At 37.0% G+C, this 25,829-nt stretch overlaps 1 protein-coding gene across 3 annotated transcripts in view; it reads left to right on the top strand.

The window, feature by feature from the left end:
* The window catches only part of NBAS (NBAS subunit of NRZ tethering complex), a 318,587-nt gene that overhangs the window by 166,665 nt on the left and 126,093 nt on the right, over positions 1-25,829 (top strand). For all 3 annotated transcript variants that reach the window (XM_025454622.3, XM_025454623.3, XM_049096130.1), the window contains exons 33-36: positions 3,665-3,778; positions 6,047-6,204; positions 6,960-7,049; positions 24,669-24,833. In XM_025454622.3, coding sequence (XP_025310407.1) covers positions 3,665-3,778; positions 6,047-6,204; positions 6,960-7,049; positions 24,669-24,833 — 527 coding nt within the window. The remainder of the gene's footprint in view (positions 1-3,664; positions 3,779-6,046; positions 6,205-6,959; positions 7,050-24,668; positions 24,834-25,829) is intronic.

Below are 25,829 nucleotides of genomic sequence, written 5' to 3'. Positions count from 1 at the left end.
AAATAAATGAAAAAAAATTTTTTTAATGCACCTTGTAAACTTTGAAACACTTTGATCAGGGCGGATTTTCATAAGGAAATATCACAGAAAGTAATGAAACAGCTCAGGGATGCTGTGAGCATTTTTTACATATATATGGAGACTTAATTTCCATTTTTGTCCTGTGTCATGTTGACATGGAAATAGGAATATCAGTGATCTTGGTAAATTGTAGGAATTTTTAATAGGATTAACAACATTTCAGCCCCCTTCTCTACTCTTTTTATATATTAGCTCTTTGATGATGCACAACAGCCTCTTGTTAGCTACATTTTACAGATGAGGAAATGGAAGCTGAGACAGGTGAGGTAGTATCATTGTGCTGGGTACTGTAGATACAAGGTTGTGGTACACACAGCTTCTGCCCTCTGGAAACTCAGAATCTTAGAGGGCTGAGGAAGCAGATGATTATGCTGTAGCACAGGACAGGATGTGTACCTGGCTTCTGCATACAGGTGTTATAGAGATTGGAAGAAAGGAAATGCTAATATCTTGCCTGGCCAGGAGCTTAATTAAGATCCCTTAATTAAGAAAGGGATCACAAGGCTGGTGACACTTGCCAGAGCCTTGTAGGGCATTCTAGTTATCTATTGCTGCTTTATAAACCACCTTCAAGATTTAGTGACTGAAAACAAAATCATTTAATTTTTACCTCCTTCAGTTCTGGAGATTGACTGGGCTCAGCCAGGCAGTTCAGGATTTTTTATGAAATTGCACCCAGATAGTGTCCAGGGATGGGCTGGTGCATCTCAAAGGTTGCTTTACTTACATGAATGGCACCTGGTCTGGGAAGACTTAAGTAGCTGAGGGATAGAATAGCCAGGGCTGTATCTTTTCTTTTCTTTTTTTTTTTTTTTTTGTATCTTTTCTTTGTATGGTTTCTCCCTGTGATCTTTTCCGTATGGTGGCTGCAGAGTACCACGACTTCTTAGATGGTGACTGAAGGCTCCCAGAGTCCATGTTCTGAGAGAAACCAGCAAAAGCTTCATGGGGTTTTCTAATCTAGCCTTGGAATTTGGGCAGTTTCATGGCCATCATGTCTTCTTCATGGAGGCAGTCCCTTTTCCCCCCGAGTTTAAGGGACCTATGTATGGGCTCCACCTGAGGGCTGGGCTGGGGATGGAGGATTTGCTTCTGAGCTGGCTTACTCATTGGGTGGTTGGAGGAGACCTCAGTATCTTCCTAGCTGGTGGTAAGAGGCCTCAGTTCCTTGTCATATGGATCTCTATAGGGCTTCCACACTGTTCTGTCAACATGACACCTAATTGCCTCTCAAGCAGTTTAATTATAAGAGAGGAGGAAGGTGTAATGTCCTTTATGATCTTGTCTTAGAGGTCATACATCATCACGTCCACCTTACTCCATTAGAAATAAATCACCTACCAGCCCCCCATCAAGGGGAGGGGCAATGAGCTCCATCTTTAGAAAAGAGTGTCAGAGAATTTGTGGATGTTGCTTAAATTATATTTCATATACCCAAAGCTTTCTCATGCCATCGTTAATCTTATTTTTCAGACTAAATATGTGAGTCAATTTCTTTAATAGATGTCTTATCAGGCCTTAATCTTGACTGTTAAGAATTTATTTTGCTTGGTTCTGTTTGTAGTATTTTTCTAGATCATTCTTTTAGGTTATTTTTGGTTATGTTTTCCCCTTTACCCACTTGTTCAGATTGGAACTTTCCAGAATTAAAAGCAGTTAAATATTTGAACTTTGGACTCCAAGGTGACTAACCCATCTTCATGTAAAAATTTACATTAACAACAACAATAATTCTCATTTTATGCTTGTCTAAGTTACTTCTTACTGTGTGTCCCTTATAGCAGAGATATGACTCTTACATAGAATGTGAGGAAATAGGAATAAAGAAGTTAATCGATTGAAGACAGCACAGTTCAGAAGATTCTCACTTTGAATCCTTTACTCTTACCCTTTGTTTCCACCTTTTTTCTTTTGGTTGTTGGATGATGGTAATCAATGGATCCTTAAAGTCAGCTGATTAGGGGCTTTAATTATATCTACAAAATATCTCTGCAACCTAGTCAAGTTTTCTCATGAAAAAAAGAGTCACCCCTGGCCCTTTTCATTTTTATTTATTTTTTTAAAAAGATTTTATTTATTTATTCATGAGAGACACAGAGCGAGAAAGGCAGAGACACACAGGCAGAGGGAGAAGCAGGCTCCATGCAGGGGGCCTGATGTGGGACTTGATCCCAGGTCTCCAGGGTCAGGCCCTGGGCTGCAGGTGTGCTAAACCGCTGAGCCACCGGGGCTGCCCTCATTTTTGATTTAGATATTCTGAATAAATGCTAACATTTTAAGAGTATTATCTACGAAATAGATTTTATATAAAGTGTGATATGTACATTTATTATTTAGAAACTTTTTGCATATTCCATTTCCAGTGTTACATGGGAGTGTTGCAGAACGTGAGTATATTATTCTAATAATATTATGAATCATAGTTTTTTACCATTTTTTAAAAAAAATCTTTTTTGATTAGCTTAGGGCAAATATGTGCATTTTATTTCAGCCTATGCAGCACAGGATGGAGATTAATGGTGACCTATTTTAAAACTTTCATTCAGACCTTTCTTTAATATGTTTATCTTTTCTTTTAAACTACATTATAGCTTAAAAAATGGAGGGTATTTCCTTTTTTCTTCTTATTTTTTCTTTTTGGAAATACTGAAAATAATTTTAAGGTTTCATTACCTCAGTAAAATGTAAAATCTGTTTTACTCTTTTTTTTTTAGTTTGAGTTTACCAGTTGTGTTTATGTTATAACTTTGAATCATTTGTCTTATAATTGAAAATTACATTCTGGATAGAATCTCTACTCATTTCATTCAATATATATGTTTTGAGCCCCAGTTATATGTACAACTTGGTACCACCTACTGAGAGTTTAACAAGGAAGGAATCCCTCTCTTCAGAGAGCTTAAATTCTGATAAAAGATGTAGATTTTTAAGATGATGATCTCAAATTGGTATTCACAGAATGAAAAGTAAAGGAACATATAGGAACCATATAAACCATGTATTTCTTGTGAAGAAAGTGTAGAGATGTCAAGAAGGACATAACATCTAAGTTGACTTCCAAGAGTCTTCTTGAGAAAATTAAGATCTTTGTGCTAACATAAACTGAATTTTGGTATGTGTTCTTAGTGTCTAAGTATCTAATATTTATTATGATAAAAGGTAATACTGTTAGTGAAACTATAAAACTATATCCACTTTACTCTGTGTTTAGGTCTCCCTCCTTGTACTTGTCATTTATTAATTATAATTAAAACAGAACATTCAAAGGACAAAATATAAAAGAAGAAATAGCAAAAAGTTTCAAGTTCTTGTTGAGAGGAAAACCTTTTCTCTACCCGTTTAGGTTGGAATGGTTGATCTGGGGTTGGTACTAGTCACTGATCTCTTAGGAAACTGAAAGTAATTCCAGGATTAATAGGTAGATTGGAAGGTCAGAGCTGCTGTGATATTTGTCCTATAATCTTTCTAAAAATCAGTCTAATCTCTGCCTTTTATTTTTTAATTAATTAGAAACACAGTGTTAATGAGCTCTTTTATCAATTGATGCTGTCATAATCATGAAGTCATTTGCATGTGTTTACAGGTGAAGACCCAGAAGAAAGGCGTGGACAGGTTCTGATCCTTCTAGTAGAGCAAGCACTTCGTTTCCATGACTACAAAGCAGCCAGTGTGCATTGTCAGGAGCTGATGTCTACAGGTGAAATAGACAAATTACTTAACACTTTGTTCAGGTCCTTTTTACATGATGAATAATGGAAAAGCTCTGTTCTGAAATCAATTGGCCTGATTGGGAAGCCAACCACATATTCTGTAGAAGACTTGAGAGACATTTTGAGTACTGATCTGTATGTGTACCATGTGCTTATATATTAATATAAGTACTTTAATGGGCTCAGGGGTTACATTTTAGCTGAGATTTTGGTTGCTTTCTATTGCCTATTAAAAATATGCTCATAATTTTAAGAACAATTTTATGTAAAATATTTTATGCCTTTGTGTGTATTTGTTATATAAAAGAAAATTTAAAAATCTTGAAGTATCTCTAATTTGTGAGTAGTTAATATTTCTAGTCTTTAATTTTATTTTTAAAAGGACATCATAGTGAATTTCAAACTGATGTTGAGAAAATAAGAAGTAGTTTGCAATCCTAAAATTTTCCATATTGAAATTCAAATTCAGGTCTCTGGAAGATCAGATTTTTTTGTGGCATAATTTCACTGGGAAAGAACATACTCCCCAGCGGGGTAGGAAGTGATGTTGCCTTATCATTGAGTCTGTACTAAATGATCCGCTTTCCTTAGCTGTGTCTGAATATATGAAAGTCCAAGCATATCTTTTTGCATGCTGTCTGTGCTTTCATAGTGAGCAATTAAAAGTATAGTGCTTCACTTCCTGATAACTCATGGAGCTGTGCACGTAAGGTTTTTGCACTTTTTGTATATATACTGTTAAAGAAAAATACATTTCCGTTATTTCTTAAAAATAGTAAGACTTTATTCAGGACTTTTGCAATAGATGTTAAAACTGTTGCAGTAGGTGAGAGAGATCAGACTTAAGTGATACAGAAAAGACAGCAGGGAACTTAAAGCCAAGGAGCATAGTGAGGGGGTCAGTGGATGTGAACTTACTTTGAGACATCAGGATTAGTGGGATTCTTGTTGAAGGCAGGCTAGGGTGATCAGATAACAAGGATGGAGGGATGAGGGATTTGATCAGATATGAAGTGTGATCAGTTAGCAAGGATGGGAGATTTTCTCTAAAGTGACTGTATAGGCTGATCACCAACACTGAACTGCACAGGCTCATCACTGACAACACTGGACTGTGCAGGCTCGGCAAGGATGGCCAAGGTGTAGGACTGGTTGCCAAGAGGCTTCAATGGAACCTGACCCATACTTGGTCAAGGAAAGAATCTTTTGTCAGTACATTTATGAAAACATTTAAAACTCTGGGAGAAAAAACTTAATGCTTTATAACCTTAACAGTAGAAAATCAGTTTCATAAAAGAGCAACATTCTATAATACTAAGCAGTGTAAATATTAACTAATTAATAAGCCAATATTAATATTAAACAATATTGGCTTTGTAGCACTAAGTTCAGAATAATTATGGTTGTTTTGAGAAGACAGTGTTACTCTAAAATTATTTAGAGAGCTTTGTTAAGAATTTTATTCCCATAAGGGTATTACCTAGACTTCTACTTTATATATTTAGAGAAGTTATTCTGATCAGGGTCTTTGTACTTATACAAAACAAACCCTTTTAAACTGCAACTTAGTACTTAGAGCAAACAAACTCTTTCAACTAGAACTCCTTCAACTATAGATACAAATATATTTTAAGGATCCAGAGTATAAAATTGTGTAGGAAAAAGATCTCTCCTGGGAGCCAGCGTTGACTTTTTGCTTTGCTCTGTCCTTGGATCTCTGTCTTCTGTAGACTGAATGATTCTGTGTAGCTGCCTATAATAATTTTTCTTTTCTCCCACTTTGCAGTTTACAAAGTGCTTTTAAATAGAAATGTTATTTAATCCTTCAACAATTCAGTGAGGATGGCATTATTATTGTCCCTTTGTAGTCGTAAAAGAAGTGTGACACTTGGAACCCTTTCGAGCTCACACAAGTGCTAAAATAGCAGAGTTGGGCCTACCCTCAAGTCTTCTGAATTCAGACACCCAGCTTTTTACCCAAAGTTAAAGCTAAGTAATATTATTTGTAGTCATTGTCAGATAATCTAAAATGAAGCAGAGTTTGTCAGAACAATGCGTCTGGAATATTGCTAAACTTGTTGGATAATAAAGCAGCCTAGTATTTCTTTTCTATCCTTAATGTTATGCATCACTAATGATGAAGATGGTGCTTTGATAACGTAAGACCTGAGCAGAAAGCCATTGAATTTCTCATGTTAGATTGGAGATTTTTCTTCTTGTGAAAATCGGTTTGTTTTTTCTTGCCAATTTTGCAGGTTACTCTAAGAGCTGGGATGTTTGTAGCCAGTTAGGACAGTCAGATAGTTACCGGGACTTGGCCACTCGTCAGGAGCTTATGGCTTTTGCTTTGACACATTGCCCTCCTAGCAGCATTGAAGTTCTTTTGGCAGCTAGCAGCTCTCTACAGACAGAAGTAAGTGTTCCCAGTAAAGTAAATACTGAACTGTATGAAATATATTTTGTTGGGTGCATGGGTCTGAGATTTGTGATCATTTTTTCAAATAATATGAGAATTTTAATTTATGGGAGAAGAATAGCTTGTCACTTATGTGAAAAGGGATTTAAAGCTATTAGGATATAAAATAATGTTGGCCTCTTACAATAAGGAAGAAAGGGTAAAAGGCAAGTATGAGAAAAACAGGAAGTAGTACTAAGAAGTAAATTATTGAATATAATGGGGAAAGTTAGTGTTGTCAAAAATAAAACATAAGAAATGGTCATGTAAAATATATTTGAAACCATAGGAGTTAAAAACCAGTGGTGACAGCATCCCTTGGAGGCCCTTTGGGAATGGCAAGGGAAAGAGTTATGGTTGTGGAGATGCTGAATTCCTAAAATTCACAGGCTAGGTCTGCCAAAGGTTGGATAATGCTCTTGTTACAAAAATATAGGAAGAGGTCAGTACAGGATATAAGAATATAGGAAGAGATTCTGGAATTCTCTCATGTCCTTGTCATTCAATACATTGTATGCCAGCTTTTTCACCAGTGGTTCTTACTTCTGAAACTGGGAAGCTGTTCAGGAAGTCCAGAAGTTAAGCCTGTTCCCCAAAGCAGTTCGTTATGAAAGCAGTTTTTCCCTCAAGAGTAATTTTTAAATTTCCAGGCTACATTGTGAAGTTAGGTGAATTTAAAAGTACAGTTCCTTTATAGTATGTTCTTTTTCCAGATTCTTTATCAAAAAGTGAATTTCCAGATCCATCCAGAAGGAGGGGAGAGTATCAACATTCCACCATTAATTAGTAAAACGCTGCAAGAGGTGAGTTAGTCTGAGCCAGAGGAATTTCATATGTAGCCAGGAGTGGAGTGAAATGGGAATGCCTTGCCCCTGTGTTTGTGTGCGTGTCTGTGTGTGTGTGTGTGTGTGTGTGTGTATGTATAGAGATTGTTTTTCTTTTAAAAGTGTGTGTGCATGTGTGTGTGAAATTCAATGTTCACATTAAAAAAAAAAAGGTACTTGAGAGTGTTCATCTTAATAAATTTCACAAAGACTGTATCCAGTCTTTGTGAAGCACCAGACAGAAATAGCGTATGACCAGCCTTCCACAAGTCCCTACACACCCTCTCCCAATTTAATTTCTAGCTCTTCTTTCCCCTTCCAGAGATCACCACTGTCATGACACCAGGTCTTTGTGGCTTTTGTTTTTGTTTTAAAGAATTTTAATACCCATCACACCTCTCCCAATATGATAATTTAATTTTACCTGTTTTAGTACTTAACAGAAATAGCTATGTTCCATATTGTTGGTGAGATTCATCCGTGCTCTTATGTGTAGTGAGTTTATTCATTGTTACTGCAGTGGAGAAATTAATTGCAGTGAGCGTATTTTTACAGTTTATCTGTTCTGATGTTGATCCATGTTGGTGTCTTTTCAGTTTTGGCTAAAACCAAAACTGCCTCATCAGTTTGTACGTGTCATACTCTTCTCTCCGGCATCTACTTACCCAGCCCTGGAAGCATATGTTAGCAGATATCCATAGTTGCAACTGCAGTCAATAACCCTGAATGATTTTCCAAAGTGGTTTTACCGATTGCACTTTCAACAGCAGTGTTTGGGGTTGTCATTTATTCCAATCTAGCACTTGGGAGTCGTTAGTTTTTTTTTTTAATTTTACCTATTCCCTAAGTACTTAGTAATCCTTCTTTATGATCTTGATTTGCATTTTTCTCATTACTAATGAGAAGGAATTAGTTTAAGAGAGATCCTCTTTTGTGAGGTACGTGTTCAATTCTCTTGCCCATTTTCTATAGGATTTTTCTTCTTTTCCTTCACCTTATTGAGATTCTTGTGAATAAAACTTGTCTGAACCACTTAAATATGTATGCTTCTCAAGATAGTTCATCCTGGGAGAGAAAGGAGGGAGTACATAACCCCTGACACTTTTCATCTCTTGGTAAGTGTTGGCTCCATGACACTTCATTCTCCATTACTATTTCTTTTTTTTTTTTTTTCCATTACTATTTCTAACCATGTAAAATTGGCTTTTTTTTTTTTTAAGGTTGAAACAAGTTGCCCATTTTTTGATCTTTTAATTAGATCAGTTAAGAGATGATAATCCTCAGGGGTGCCCAGTGGCTCAGTCGGTTAAGTGTCTGCCTTTGGCTCAGGTCATGATCTCAGGGTACTGGGATCAAATCCCATTTGTGTCAGCTCCCTGGTCAGTGAGGAGTCTGTCTTGTTTTCACGGTCTCTCAAATAAATAAATAAAATCCTAAAAAAAAAAAAAAAAACAGAGAGAGATACTAATCCTCTTTATAGATTGGTTTTCTATAGGATTTCTTTAAATGGTAAGTTTCACTTTCAAAATGCTAAATGTCATTCATTTTGGAAGATGTCTATTGTGATGGGTGAGCTGTACCTAGTCTCTCTCTCTTTTTTTTTTTTTTTTTTTTTAAATTGGCTGTATCTGTTTTTCCAAACTCATTTGGGGTTGTGTACTATAGTTACTTCCGGAAGTCTCATACAAAGCTTCACTTGTAGAATCTGTTGATGGGGTTCCTGCAGAGATACTCAGTTTTTGCATATACTGGAATACGTATGACTATGCCATTTCCATAATTCTTTGTTTTATGTGAAAATTCACTTTGACAAACATATTGAATATACCTGCATAACCGTAGTTCAGTGCTGAATGATCTGAGGAGCTCAGAGTTGTTTGTAGTGTGATTCTTCTTTTTAAGGAGTTTTCTCCTATTCTTCTGTAATGGTGACTTTGGAACAGCACCGACCAATAGATTTTTCTACAGTGAGGGAGACATTCTGTATCCCAACTGTTCAGTATGGTAGCCACTAGTCACATGTGCTGCTGAGTACTTCAAATATGGCTAGGGCACCTAAGGAATAAATCTTTAAATTTAATCATATTTAAGTTAAATTTAAATAGCTACATGAGGATATTGGTTACCAGATTGGATATCACAGTTGCAGAAGATCAGACACGGAATGGAGCATTGTGTTCTGCTGTCAGCTGCAGACAGAGAACTTTGTTGTTGCTGTTGTTGCATTCCCTCTGAATGCCATAGCATTTTCTAGGGCCCTGGAGTATTGTGGACGTGTTTTGTTCTTTGGCATGTTTTGACTTGTAGTCATACTGATTACTGTTGGTTTGTTTTTTTCATTGGATATGAAAGCACATTAAGTTCTGTGGTATTCTTCTATGGGATCCAGAGCAGTTCTTATATTGGCCAGCAGTTCCTAAATGTTTGATATATTAGAAGAAAGTTGGCCAATTTTACCATCTTTCAAGGTCCAGTTGAATACCCAGTTTCAATGACATTTTCTTTATCTCAAGGTTTGTATCTTTTGAGCTTCTGGTCCTTCTCCACTGATTCAGTCACATCTCCTGTCTTTCTACCTGTTTGTCTAGCCTCATCTCTTTTCATGCCTCCCAAATATGCACTGCATTCCAGTCCTGCCGAACTCACCACCGTTCTTTGGCTTTGTCACACCTTTGGCATGATTTAGAGTTTTCTCTCTGCCTCTCCTGCCCTTCTTGCTTTATGCTCTGGTCATCTTTCTTATCCCTTGATCCCCTGAAGTATCCCTTTATTTGTAAAGTTTTCCTTGGGTCCTCTAACTATTCCTCCTCCTTTATCTCCCACATACTCTCACATCATTAGTATTGTGTGGTAACTGGAAGTATGTTTTTAGTCTTTGTACTCTCTTCTTTCTATAGGGTGGCTGTCACATAGTGAATGCCTAAGAAGTGTTTGATAAAGCTCAGTTGGAAACTCACTGCATAAATATTAGTCTGTAGTAAAAATTAATTAGAAAGTAGATTTTAGCTTAAAGATAAAAGGGATTTCCCATTTAATTCATTTATATATGCTATGGTGGCTATTGTGATCCTGTTATATTTTGGCCAGTGTAAGGAGTGTTTCATTTCTCTGTTCAGCCTAGAATTGCAAAGTGTTTCTGTTGAGTTCAGCTCCATAAGCTTATTCTGAATCCCCATCCTTCTTTATAAAATTCATGAAAAGCCTTTGTGACTTTTGGTTTCCTATTTTCTCCTTCTACAATGAATTAGAATGTGTCAACATGGCCCTTTAGTGGCTTCTTTGGAATAGGACATGCTGTGTCACTGTTAAGTGGACACGTATTCATCCATTAGTCTAGTAAATGAAGGAGACCACCAGCTGTCTTTTACATGTTCTATTTAGCAAGGAAAAGGGATTCTTCCAAAATGAATCTTTTTTTTCCTCCTTCCCCCTTTTTTTGTAGCTCCTTAAAAGCTTTCTTGTCTTTGTCCTTTTTCAGCAAGTTCATTCAAGAAATCTAGATCTCATGAAGAGCAAATCCATACCCTCAGTGAACACATTATGGCTTTGATTCATGAAGCACATTTCAGAATATTATAGCTACTATTATTAGATTAAAATACAGTGCTTAGCTGTAAGATGCTGTGTGTTACACATTAACAGTAGATATAATAACCACATTAAATTATAACTCACAAATGAGAGCTGACTATATGTGTAATCTGCTTAATGTTCAAGACTTTCATTACTCAGTTTGAAAATAATAATTTTTATTTTTATATCCAAGCAAAGTAAAGATTTAATTGCTTCACAGTAGTAGCATTTGCATTAGTTCAAGAGGAGCCTATAAGTTTGAAGATACCGGCTGTTGTCCCTGTGAACAAGATACTACTTTATAAATAGAACGGAATGCTTATTTTGTGAATAATTACCAAAATTACAGTTTTCCAGTTTCTTATTAATGTTGGTTATTATGTTTTTTTTTTTTTTTAGATGTAGCTGTATTCTACCATTTAGAGTGTATTAACATTTGTTTAGCTAGTATTGGTTATATCATTTAGCCAATGGTATTTTCCCCCAGATAAATCTAATTAGCTTTGGAAATGGATTATATATAAGGTTCCCATTAAAAAATCATTTTCACTGTGGGAAAACTTGTGAACATTTTAAGTGGCTATAGATTTATACAACTGGACTAATTAATGTTTAGAACTGGGCCATGGGCTAAGCATAGAGTGATTTTGAATTTATAGAAGGATTGTTTAGAAATATCTAGAAGTGAGCAAAATGGCAGTTGTCTTTCAGTATCAGAGACAACCATCTATTTTTCAACTCATCAGTTGGTGGACATTTAGGTTGTTCCTACTTTTTTGTTATCATGAATAATGTTGCTTTGAATATCGGTGCACAAGTCTCTCTATAGAAATGTGTTTTGATTTCTCTTGTAGGTGTGTAGGAGTAGAACTGCTGCATTGCATGTATATATGTGTTTAACATTTAAAGAAGCTGCCAAATTGTTTCCCAAAGTGGCTACACCATTTTCCTTTCCCACCAGGAGGAGGTTTTTAGATTCCTGTGTCTCCACATTCTCATGAACACTTGGTTGTTACCTGGCTTTTTGACGAAAGCCATTCTTAGAGATGTGTGTGATATATCATTATCATCCCAGTGTGCATTTTTCAAATAACTAATGATACTGAACATCTTTTTTATGTGCTGCTGCTTACTGAGCTGTAAAAGTTTTGTTGTTGTGTTTTTGTTTTTTTAAATTCTGGCTACAAGTCTTTTTTTAAGTATATGATTTGAAAATATTTTTCTCTCTGTGTGTGACTTGACTTTTTTTATTTCTTAATGGTAGTTTTTGAAGTGCAAAACCTTTTAATGTTGCTGAATTCCAGCTTATCAATATTCTTCTGTTGCTTCTGCTTTTGGTGTTGTAGCTAAGATATTGGTGCCTAAATCAAGGTTATGGAAATTTATTCCTATGCTTTTTTCTAAGAGTTTTATAGTTTTAGCTCTTATATTTATTGAGAAGTAAGTAAAAAGAGGCTACTTTGTGTGTGAAATAACTATAGGCTTGAGGAATATCCACATACAAAAGATGAATTTAGAATTTCATACCATACACAAAATTTAGTTCAATGGGATGATACTAGTTTTGCTTTCTTTTATATTTTATGATAGCTTATTCTTTCTTGAAGGATTTTAAATCTTATATTTGATATGCACAAAGACAAATTAATACTTTGAAGTTTTATTTTCTTATTTTTTAAAAGATTTTATTTATTTATTCACGAGAGATGCAGAGAGAGAGAGAGAGAGAGAGAGAGAGATTGAGAGGCAGAGACACAGGCAGAGGGAGAAGCAGGCTCCATGCAGGGAGCCCGATGTGGGACTCAATCCTGGGACTCCAGGATCATGCCCCAGGCCGAAAGCAGGCGCTAAACTGCTGAGCCACCTAGGGATCCCTATTTTGAAGTTTTAAAAGAAACAATTTCATTTGGAATGGATTTTTATTAATTACCACTTTACTGTCTCTTTTCTCTAGGTGTTTTAGAATTTTGTTTTCAAGCTCATTGTTGTGCCATCCTGTTCCGTTTATGTATGAACTCCTTGGACCCTGTCTGAGGATTCTGTAGTTTTATGGTTTTCCTCAGTCTGAACCCTTGGTGTGTCTGTCTAGAACCATGTCCTATAACACCTTTTGACACAAGATTCACTACCCTTTGTAGTGTTGAGGATCTGAAAAATACAGGCATGGAGCCATTGAGGGGTGTGGGCTGTGTCTTAGTTCTCTGTCTCTCTAGACCTGCAGTTTTATATAAATACATAGTCCCAGGCATAGTCCCATACATAGAACCCAGTAGTTCTGGGTCTGAGCTTCTTATAGGGCATCGTTTTGATTCACAATTCTCTAGATAGGAGCAACTGGCAGCCATTGCCAGCATCAGAATTCTGAGCCCCCAAATGTTGAATTTCATTGAACTTGAGTGCCTTTCTACTCTTTTCATCAATTACCCTCAGTATTTTGGAACAGAATGAGCACACTGAAACATGGTTTCATTGCTCCATCTTAACCGGAATTCATAATGGGTTCTTTTTAGTTACAAAAATAATACAGGCTTTTATTTTAGCAATCCATTTAGAATTTTTTTTTAAGATTTTATTTATTTATTCATAGAGACACAGAGAGAGAGAGGCAGAGACACAGGCAGAGGGAGAAGCAGGCTCCATGCAGAGAGTCCGACGTGGGACTCGATCCAGGGTCTCCAGGATCACGCCCTGGGCTGCAGGTGGCGCTAAACCACTGCGCCACCGGGGTTGCCCTTAGCAATCCATTTAAAAGGAGACATGGTTCAGATAATTGGTATTATTTGGCATATTTTATTGCTGAAAGTGAAAAAGTGAAACATCTGTGATAAAATATTAACATTTGTTAACTTTTGATAAGTATGTGAAAATTTGTGGTAACTTTGATTTTTCTACTTTTTAAAAAGATGAAATAATTTAATCATCCGTACATTAATATGATAAGTCCTCTTTCTTCTCTTGGTTCTTTCTACCTATACCATGAATCCTATTGCTTAGAGATAAACACTTTTAAGTTTACACACACACACACACACACACACACACACACACATATATATATATCTCCCAGACTTTTTTTTTTGACTATAAACACGTTTTCTGTGCATCTCTTATCTGTCTCTTGGAGAATTATTATTTTATTTTTTGGACTAAAATGGAATAATATTGCATAAATTTGAGGCTTTTTTCATATAATGTTATATGTCATGGATACTTGTCTCATATACAAACCACTTATATGAAGGTAAGTTTGTGGTCTTTTGATGTATATACAGTGATTTATTTATCTTTTTCTTTGTTTTTGAACATTTAGATTGTGTTCGATTTTCCTCTATTTTAGACTGAGCTGCACTAACCATTTTATGTACGTATTTTGCATAGTTAAACTAGCATTGCTCTGGGATAAAGTGGTAGAAACGGGCTCCTGAGTTAGAGAATTTCCTATTTTCCTGTGATGTATCCTCCATAAGTTTGTGTAATTGCTGATTCTGCTTCTTTAATGTTCTGCTGCCTGGTCAGTGTTTTCTATGGGAAACTGGGTTTATGATAATCAGTGACATCCATGAACTAGGTAGTAACACAGTGACAACACCATTCTAATACACATTTCAGTCAGTATGTAGTGTTTCCTCCTGAAAGCTGACCAAAGGAGGATGCAGTCCACCTGCTTACTGGCATGCTTGTAGGATAATGTGTTTGCCTAGACCATAGTTTGATGGTCAGGACTATGAATCTTATCATTATGATTGGCTTGGAGAATCTGTATCACGAATTTCCATTTTTCACAAAGGCTTAGATTAGCTGCCTCCTTTCACACCTCCATTGGTATTCCAGGTTTGGTTTTTTCATTCATTCCACCCTTTCTTCATAGGGCTCATGGATTTCTAATTGTTTGTTTTCATTAAGTTTCTTTTAGTAACAAAGATTTTTTTTTTTTACTTTTAATCTAGTCTTGCTGCTTAAATCCACTTGAAAAGATAACTTTTCAAAAATAAAATATTTTAGTTTCAGTGAAATTTGGGGAATTTGACAGTTTCCTTTCCTTTTAAGGAGGCCTTGTGATATGACCACTCACCCCTGGAGGAGCTCACACCTACTGTTCTTAGGGACTAATACTCTCCTTTGTGTTCACTTAGCAGTGGTCACATCTTTTTCTCCTGTTACCTTTTATCTACTCATCAGGAGTCTTTTTCTCCTTTCTGTTTAATCACAACAGCTTGTGTTTGGATCTCCAGTGACTTCTTATTGCTAAATTCATGGGTCAAATCTGTCTTTATCTTATTTGACCTACCAGTGACATTGGATATATACTTGTTTCAGGGACAGCCTATTTGTCTTCTTTGTACTTTATTGGCCACTTATTCTCCTCATGTTTGTTGGTCCTTCCTCATTTTCCCAGATAAATGGTAGATACCCCAGGTCTCAGTCTTTATTTTTATTTTATGTATGTATTTATTTATTTATTTTGGTCTCAGTCTTTAAATCTCTTCTCTATCTACACTCATTCCTAAATGATTACATCTATTATCATGACTTTAAGTATCAAGTTTGTGCAGATGATTCCCTGTTTATACCATGAGCCCTCATTTTCTGAGTTCCAGGCTTATATGTATGGCTGCCAAACTAACATCTGTACTTAGCTTTCTTACAGACATCAGGCTCAAAGTGTTAAAAGTGAACCGCTGATTTTAACATCCCACCCTCCACCCGGGCAAATAGTGCTGTTCCTTCTGTGCTATATCCTATGTCAGAAAATGGCAGCTCCATATTTCTAGTTGTTTAGGACATAAACCTTGTTGCCATCCTCAGTTCTTCTCTTTGTCCTACATAACACATACGATCTGTCAAGAAACCCTCTTGGCTTCACTTTCCTAGTAGACTTGGAAGTGGACCATATTTTCTTATTACCACTGCTACCACCCTGGTCTGATTATCACTGTGTCTCCCCTAGAGTTTTATGGTGGTTATTCTGTTTGTCTGCCTGCTTGAGCTCTTTTCCTTGCTGTTGTCTGTGCTCAACAAGGCAGCCAGAGCGATTCTTTAAAAATACTCATGCCACGTCCCTCAGAGTACAAATTAAGTGGTTAGGATCTCCTACAATGACACCCATGATCTGTTTCCCTACCTCCTGTTTTGACTTGATTTCTTGTCTCCTCTCCTACCCCAAATTTGGCTTTGCTCAGCACACTTTAGCCATATTGACCTTCTTGCCATTCTTTAAACATTCCCATCAAGTTCTCCCTCTGGGTCCTTGTACTTTGTTCTACCTGCAGTGTTCTCCCACATACCCAGATGACTTGGCCTCGCTTCTTCCAGGTCTCTGCTCAGATGTCTCCTCAGTGAGAGCTTCCCTGGTTTCTACATACACAATTATACGCTACTTTATTTTTCTTCCTAGCTCTTATCCTATCATTTATCAGATATACTTCTCTGATATGTTTATATTAATTTTTTACTTACGTCCTCTTGGAATGGTAGGGGGAGATCTTTGTGGCAGGAACAATGTTTTGTTCATGCTATTTTCAGTATCTAGAACATTGTCTGTCCTTGTTATACTTAATATAAAAATATCTGTTGAATATGTGAATAAAATAAGTGAGGAAGGTTAAGCTGTGGATATGATGGGTGGAGATAGATTCTGTTATTATAAGGGGGGGGAATATTTGAATGGGATCCAATTGGATAAGTTCTCAGTTCATTGGTAAAATAAGACAAATTTTCTATTTGCCTTTCTTTCCTAATGTATTATGAGTTCTTTGAGAGCAGGGATAACATCGTAATCATCATGGTAACCCTGTTGCCTAACACTGGGTCTTAAACATAGTAGGCATGCCAGAAGTATGTGTTCAGTAAATTTATTTTGTGGATGTATTAAGAACACCAAATCATTTATCAAAAGTGATTTAAAAATTGGGCCTGGTAAAAGAAAATTAAAATAATACTTCATCTACTTCTATTTCTCCTAACTGCAGGCCTCTTAATCTTGGCCCAAGAATGCTAAGAGATTCAGGAAGGGTTTGATTCCCAAAGCCCCTGAAATCATGTGTCATATTTGGTGTATGTGTGTGTGTCAGTCTGTGACTTTGTGTGTTTATCTTTGTCTACATACATGTGCAGTTTTTTTTCTGGAGAAAGGACTTAAAGCTTTCATCAGAATTGTATCGTGGTTCATGACTTGCAGAGGTAAAAACATCTAAATTATAACTCAGTCTGTTATTTAGCAGATGAACCGAAACAGAGTCTGACTTTATAGTGAGTGATTTATTCCATGGGGTATTTTTCTACTGCTTCTTCTGACAGATACTTCTAAAAGTAGCATCACCAGTAATAAAGATTGTATTCTTATCATTTTGAGGTCAGGGTGAAATTTACTATAAGTGTTAGGTGCAGGGAAGAACTTTGGATCATCTAAAGATCTGTGGGAGGAGAAGGGATAGTGGATGAGTTCAGTTCGAGTGCTCTTTGTAATCCTTACATAGTTTGTGTATATCGCCAGCTCATTTTATGGTAGGCATCCTGATTTCTCATAAGTTAACCCTTTTGTTACCAGACACCAGAGAATGCAACTCCAAAATAGATTATTCTTTATAGTAATTGATCAACAGGAATCATTTCATTTCTGTAAGCCAAGCTTGACATGTGGAGCTATTCTTGTTCTCATGAACCTGATGGTAATGGTGTTTGTTGCAGAATTTGAAAAATACTATCAATGCTTAATCAGTTAACCTTTGAGCTATGTAACACAGTTGACATTAATGAGATTTCATGTTAAATTTTATGCTGGGAGTTGTTGATTTGGTTTGGGGGATTAATCTATTTCTGCTGTTACACATTCTAAATTAATTAGCAATGTGCAACTATGAATATAAAGAGTGCCAGTAGTAATCATTTGAGGAGTAAATTTTGCCTAACCTCTTTTATCTTCCCCATTACATGTAGTTGAAGGAAAACTATTTCCTCATTAATTACTCTTAGTTACAGTAGAATCTTGATAGACTCTACAAGTTTGATGCTTCTTCTGTGGTCCAAATGAACTTTTTATTTTACTTTTGTAATCCTCATTGGGGGGACTCTCTTACAATCCTTTTATCTTACACATTTCTGAACATGCGAATTTCATTTATCTTCTGAAACAAACTTTTAAGTTTCATGTATTTTGAATTTCCTACCTTGAGTTAGCCTATCCATGTGAACTAGAAGTAACGTTTAGGTTCATTTTATGAAATGGAATAATTGTTTTATCACCTGTATTTTTTTTATATCTTTCAGTTGACTTGGTTTTCCTCTGAGTGAAGTGGCATTGTGTTTAAGAGCCATATTTCTTACCTTGTTTATATTTTTCATTCTATATTTGGATTCGTTGATGACATTCAAATTGTTCAATATACCCTCTCAAGGAGATTCTTTTTTTTTTTTTTTTTAAAGATTTTATTTATTCATGAGAGGCGGAGAGAGAGAGAGAGAGAGAGAGAGAGAGAGAGAGGCAGAGACACAGGCAGAGGGAGAAGCAGGCTCCATGCAGGGAGCCCAACGTGGGACTTCATCCCAGGTCTCCAGGATCAGGCCCTGGGCTGAAGGCGGCGCTAAACCACTGAGCCACCCAGGCTGCCCTCTCAAGGAGATTCTAAAGATGAACAAGATTTGAAAATGTAGCATGAAATCTTATTTGAATAACAGTTAGCTACTATAGGCACAACATATTAGGCTTTAGAAAATGTATCCTCAAACAATTAAATAGGCAGTAAAACCAGACTTCTTATACATATCTAAGGATACAAACTACAGTTTAGGGATTTTCACCTACTTTGAGGATATAGTAATGAATGAACATAGTCCCTACCCTTCAAAAGCTACTGTCTAGTTGGGAAGACAAACAAAATATCTATCCGTATATTATGGTAAGTCCATTAGAAGGATGCATTTATGCTACAGATGCAAAGGAGAGGGGGTAGCAAATTGTTGTAACAGGATTTTACTTACATGTTAAGGAAAATATGGAAGAACTTCTTTGTGACCTTGGAGTAGGCAATGATTTTTTAAAAATATTTCATTTATTTGAGAGAGAGAGAGAGAGAGTGTGTGTGTGTGTGTGTGTGTGTGTGTGTGTGTGTGTGATTGTGAGAGAGGGAGGGAGGGAGCACGAACACAGTGAGGAGCAAAGGGAGAAACAGACTCCCTACTGAGCAGGGAACCTGAGGAGGGCCTTGATCCCAGGACTCTGGGATCCTGACCCAAGCCAAAGGCAGATGCTCAACCGACTGAGCTACCCACATGCCCCTGATTTCTTAAATATACAAAAAATACTAATCATAAAGTCAAAAAAACCTGATAAATTGTAGTAATTTAAAATTTAAGAACTATTAATCAAGACAGCATTAAAACAAAAAGATAATCTGCTAAGGAGCAGAAAATATTCACAATTTATACATTTAATAAGGGATGTGTATCCAGAATATATAAAGAATTAAAAGTGAATAAGGAAAACAGATAACCAACAGAAGAATGGCAAAACACTTGAACAGACACTTCACAAAAGCAGATGCTCAAATAGCCAACATATACATAAAACTTTTTGTTTTTTAAGATTTTATTTATTTATTCATGAGAGACACAGAGAGAGAGACAGAGTGAGACAGAGAGAGGCAGAGACACAGGCAGAGGGAGAAGCAGGCTCCATGCAGGGAGCCTGATGTGGGACTTGATCTGGGGTCTAGCAGGATCACACCCTAGGCTGAAGGCAGGCGCTAAACTGCTGAGCCACTCAGGGATCCCATATACATAAAAAATTATTCAACTTCATTAGTCACCGGAGAGATACAAATTAAAACCACAGAGAGATGCTGCTCACTGGTACTGCTAAAAGGAAAAAGACACATATGAAATGTGGCATGGGTGTGGAGTAACCAGAACTTTTATTGTAATTGGTTATTAGATAGAGTATCAGTTGGTGTGACCATTTTAGAAAATTTTTGGCACTATTTACTAAGTCCGAACAGATGCATACTCTATGTCTAAGTAATCCTTATTTCCAGAAATGCATACGTTCTCCAAAAGTTAATTATTAGCATGTTCAGGGCCACACTTTTGGTATTGGCGCCAAACTGCAGAGTATCCCAAGTGCTCATCACAGAAAAAAAGGTTAAGTTCTGTTTACACTGTATAATCCTATACCATTAACAGGATTGCACTGACAGTGAGTTGGACAGTTTTCAACAACTTGCAAGAATATGAATGAATTTATGTTGAATGATAGAGATTAGACTCAAAAGAGGATGTAATTCCATTCATATAAAGTATAAAAATAGGCAAAACAAATTTATGCTGCTGGAAGTCAGAATAGTGTTTATCTTGGCCATGTGAGTGGCTGGAAGTGACCATAAAAGCACCATCAGGGATGCTGGAAGTGGTCTGTTACTTAGTCTAAGTGCGAATTACAGAAGCGTGTTGAAATTTATCAACCTGTACACTCGCGTGTACACATTTTTTGATATATCTTATCCTTTAATGAAAAGGTTTTAAAGAAAGATCTCTAAGCTTGGATTAAAGACCCGAATGGAGAAAGTATACTGGTGGTATTGTGTTTGTTTCATGGAACTGTGGATAAGTACTATCTTTTTGCCCCCTAATTTTTTGTTTTTCAAATTATCTTTAATGAGATTTTAGTTTTACAGTACAGAAGAATAAATGACCTTAAATGCATGTGTGTGTCTGTGTGTATGTAATATGTCAAAACTCTATGAAGAAGAAGTGGACCACACATTTTGATGGCCAGACCTGGTCAAGAAGAAAGGAGACACCCGTAGGCCAATTGCCTGTGAGCAGCATATTTAGCTTACTTGATCTACAACTTACTTTTCTATCATATGGCATTCTCATACCTACTCTGCAATGTTAGTGTACAACTTAGTAGTGACCACAGGAAACACCTGCTCAGTACCTCTAACACATAGTATGCACTTAGTAAATATTTTTCTTATGTTTCTTATACATTATATACAGGACTTCTGCTAGACCCTTGAGGGTCTAGATCCTTGAGGAAAAAGATGTCTAGATCTTACTTCTCTCTGTGAACCAGGTCTCTGTTCATTCTTCCTCAGTACCTTGCGTTGTTCAGTTTTACCCCTGCTGCATCTAACCTTGCTCCGCTGACCATGAACAATTTGCCTATGTTCTTGACTGTCTTCTGTATGTCTTTCAGCTCTTCACTAAGACCCAGCCTGGTGACCGTGCTCTTAATTTCTTAGAAAGTTGAATTTCTCTGTGTATCTGACTTACCTCAACTCTTTTCACTTTTAGAAGGATTTAGAAATAAAAACATTTATACTTAATATATGCATTCAGGTAGACAAATACCCTATGGTAACCTCATATGTTCATGTCATTATGATCTTAATACAGTCCCTGATTATTTTAAACATGGACTAATGCACCAACGTCCTATCTGGATTCTTGTGCCTGGAATAATATTTTTAAAACACAAACCTGATTACGTTACTCCCTATCTGTCAGGATGGCAGGGAGGTTGCTTTGGCCTGGTCAGCTGGGCTCTAGTTCCCTCTCCTTCCTTCCATCAGTGTTCTGCTCTTTGTCCTTGTGTGCCAGTGCCCGCACCTTCTCTGACTAATAAGATTCCTCCGGTATTGCTTCATTTTGTGCTCTTGTTTTTGTATAAATCTGCCTGAAAGTATCTCTGCCATTGCTCCTCAGGAGGGCCTGCCTTCTTACCTGCTGGAATATTACCTCCTTTCTGAAGCCCTCTATGATTGTGCATCCAGGCAGAGGAGATATGACCTCTCTTCGTGTTCCTGAAATGCTTTATGTGCACTTCTGCTTCAGAAGTTGATGTTATTCTGCAGTGATGTGTCTGCATCTCTGCCTCCCTCCCTAATTTCAGAGCAACTTGAGAGCACAGACTGTGTCTTGTTTTTATCACCTCATTGCTTGTATCCTGCATGATGCCTTATAAGAGTCACCCAGTAACTGCTGAGTAAGGCAAGGAATTCTCATTTGTTTCTGAGTGGTGGTTGTTGTTTTTGTTGTTTTAGTTGTAAATTTTAAGTAATTCAAAAATCTAGCCAACAAATTGAGATGCTTACTATATATTTTACCTATTTTTTAAATTGACACACACAAATATACATCTGTTTAAAAAGAGACAATATATACTTCAAATTCTGAGCTTTATTTCTGGCAAAGAACTATTTTTGGCAGTGTGTTATTCATAGACACACAGAGCTGTTTCCACTCTGTGCACAGTTATTAGGGGGACAAACTTAGAAACCGATTGAAGCCAAGTGTACATGATCTCCAGAGCTTTCATGAGCCCAGAGAGAAGTGCTTAGGCTGGACTCGGATCGGTTGCATGCACAATGACCAGCTGTCCGGTGGAAAAAGGCCCCACCCCATCAGTGCAGAATGGGAACTGGAGCTAATATTGCCATTGTACACCATCAGAAGTTCGTTGGGTGAGGTTGTAGCCTTATTAGAAAAGAGGGGCCTCTGGGGTGCAGAAGCTAGAATCAGCTTGTTTTTCTTCTGTTGACTTAAGTCAGACATGATGAACCAGCTGTCTACAGGACAAAGGTGGAGAATAAATCAGCCGTCACTGCCATCTCCTCACACAGTGAAGAAATTAAGGAAAGAAAAGAATTCTAGTAATGCTACCATTAAAATTATTGGTGTTTTTTTGTGTGTTTTCCTTTTCAGTTGTATGCCCAGTATACATATGCAGCGCTTTGAGCCATCCTGGCACCTAACAAGCTTTTATTGATTACTCTGGAAGGGAGAATTACATTTTTTCCTACATAGAACTTTCTACCTTGTCCTTTCAGAAGTGTTGGATAATGAGTGAAACCCCAAACAGTTATTTTTACCATGGTTGCCCTTATGAGTATACAAGCAACTTACCATGATTTTTTTTCCTTACTAACATCCATATTTTATGTTGTTTTCATAATCAAATTACAGTGATTACACTAAGTTAATAGTTTATACTGTTGCTAGTGTCCAAAAAGCCCACAGGAAAACACAATTTTTAAAGACTTTTAATTGAGATATATTTGACATAAAATATCGTGTTAGCTTAAGATATACAGCTTATTAATTTGATACTTTTTGTTTTTTAAGCAGGCTCCATGCCCAGTCTGGAGCCCAACACAGAGCTTGAACTCAGGATCCTGAGATCAAGACCTGAACTGAGATCAAGGATGGGATCCTCAACCTGCTGAGCCACCCAGGGGCCCTGATTTGATACATTTATGTTGCAATATGGTTGCCATTGTAGCTTAGCTGACACCACTACTATGTCACATAATTATAATTTCTTCTAGTGTTGGGACACAATTTGTGTGTGTGTGTGTGTGTGTGTGTCTGTTAAAAGCACAGTTTAAAAAATCTTATGAGAAACCTTAACAAACTGGGCAAATTTTAAGTACTGGATAGTATAGCTTAAATTCGTTTCCTTTTGCAAGTAAGAATAAAGGTCACAGTGGTTTTCTAGAAGTTAAGTATTCTAACGTGATGTTTTCTATTCATATTTCACAAATTGAGCCACTTAAAAACCGTGCAAATTGATTATAATTCCCTTGGGACAGAAATCTGGCAGACTTAGGTGGATCTCCACTTAGTCTCACATGGCCAAAATCATGATGCCAATAGGAATATAGGACTGAGGTCTCCGTTGCCTTGCTGGCTGTCACATGAGGGCTATTCTCAGCTTCTAGATGCCACTCACGTCCCTTGGCTTGTGGCCGCTTCCTCCGTCTTTAAAGCCAGCAACAATGAGTTGAATCCCCTTGTGCCTCAGGTCTCTCTTGCCTCTGCCCCATGGCAATGTCCCAAATAACCTCCCTCTAACCCAACTGGGAAAAGGTCTCTGCTTAAAGGCTTGTGTGACTAGGTCAGTCCCATTCCAGTAGTTTAGATAACCTTTTTACCTCCAGGTCTGTGTCCTTAATCATATCTGCAAAGTCTCTTTGCCATGGAAGCCAGTGTATTCCCAGCTTCCAGGGATTAGGACGTGGACATCTTTGGGGACCTGTAATTCTACTTACCATATAGGGCAACTGCCAGGTTGGTCTACACGCTCTATCCTAAGTCTACTACGTTCTATCCTAAGTATTTGTGATATGTGATGTCCTGGCAATTACTGAGTGATTACATGATTTATGTTTTTAATTACTTTTATGATGCATAAGTGAGTGATGTGATGTGGACCTAAATAGCTAAACTATTTAACTCTTCTTCTATCAGTATTAGGAAGGCTGTTGAAATAGGGGGACTAGGCCTTGACTTTGCTTTCATTTGAATGCGAAACTTACGAAGAAATGATTGGAAGTAGATAAACACTAAACCAAGGACTTTGTTTTTGTAGAACAAGTAGTGTTTTTCTTTGATCAAAAGCAGATGTGGTTGTTATCATTTCTATTTAAAATAATGTTAATATATTAGTATTTTTCTTCACATGGAATCTCTCAGATGAGTAAATCGCCAGAATTTTAGCTGATTGATTCAAGATTGGCAGGAGATTTCATGTTATAAACTTTTCAAATACTATCAATCACCCATTTATTTAGATGAAAAACAAAATACTTATTAACATTTATAGATGGGTCCTCCCAATCCTGTACCTATGTCTGGGTCACAGTAGCATTGTTCAGATGAATAATTTATTTCATAATTAACCTAAATAATAAATACTTTCAATTGTCTAAGAAATAAACATGAGTTTCTCATTGGTAGGGTATTAGAATGTAAAAAAGTAGAGAACCCATTATTTGCTTTATAAATGTTCTGAAGGGGATTATTCGACTAATGGACAATGATGATTTTTCTGTTACCAAATTTCTTTGTAAATGATCCAAGGAGGTACAGTATGCCAATAGTGCTCTGTTTCACATTTTTTGTTGTTGCTGGCAAAGATGGATTTTTAAATTTATCTTCATGTCTGATAAGTATAAGTAGTCTCATTATCACTCTCTGTTCTGACAGTGTGCATTTTTTGCTCTTGCCGTTTTCTGTTTTAACTAGGGTGAAGCCAGCGTTCCTGGCAGCAACTCCGACCTCTTCCACTGGAGCACTGCTGCCACCATGAAGGTCCTGTCGAGCACCACGACCACCACCAAGGCTGTGCTGCAGGCCGTCAGTGATGGGCAGTGGTGGAAGAAGTCCTTAGCTTACCTTCGACCACTTCATGTAAGCAATGCATGCCTCTTTCTTTTTAAAATCCCCTGGGTGGCTTGTGTCAGTGCACAAGCCCTGCTTCTCAGTTGTTTTCATGTTGTTACAGCTCTGTCCTCTCTAGATTATTAAAGTAATCTCTTAAGAAATCTAGGCCTCCCATCAGATGAGGGGAAAGAATAATTTATTTTATAGAATGTAACTTACTCCCATAAGGTGCTTGCAAATGACATTGGTACAGATTGAGGTGTGGTTTGATTTAATGTCAGAATTAAAGTTTAGTGGAATGAAAAGGAAATGATTCCATTAGTGCTTACTTGTTTTTGCAATATTTCTATGGGCCAGTAGTCAAGGAAAAGTGCTAGAAGTTGGTGGGGCTAAGGTTATTAGGGCTGCAATAACAATAATGCCACATACTGTGGGGCTTCAGCAACAAACATTTCTTCCTCATGGTTCTAGAGGCTGGGAAATCCAAGATCAAAGCTCTGGTGGGGCCTGCTTGCTGTGCTCTCACATTGTGGAAGGGGTGAGGGAGCTCTGTATTCTCTTGTGTAAGGGGGCTAGTCCCATCCATGAGGGCTCCATTCTCATGAGCTGATCATCTCCCGTAGGCCCCCAACTCTTTTATTTATTTATTTATTTATTTATTTATTATTTATTTATTTTTTTTACTTTGAATTGAGGTGTAGTTGACACGGAATGTAACAGTTTCAGGTGCACAGCATAGTGATTTAACACCTCTACACATTATGCTGTGCTCGCCATCTGTCATTAGATAACACCATTACAGTACCACTGTACATTCCCTGTGCCTTTCATCTCCTTGGCTTATGCATTCTGTAACCAGAAGCCTGTACCTTCCAATCTCCTTCACCCATTTTGCCAATCTCCCACCCCCCCCGCCACCGGCAGTCATTAGTTCTCTTATTTATGTGTCTGCTTATGCTTTTTTGTTTGTTTGCTCATTTGTTTTTTTAGATTCTGCATATAAGTGAAATCATATGGTATTTG

This window comes from Canis lupus, chromosome 17 (assembly GCF_003254725.2).
Source record: "Canis lupus dingo isolate Sandy chromosome 17, ASM325472v2, whole genome shotgun sequence".
NCBI classification, from domain to species: domain Eukaryota; kingdom Metazoa; phylum Chordata; class Mammalia; order Carnivora; family Canidae; genus Canis; species Canis lupus.
This window is presented reverse-complemented; position numbering and strand designations above follow the sequence as displayed.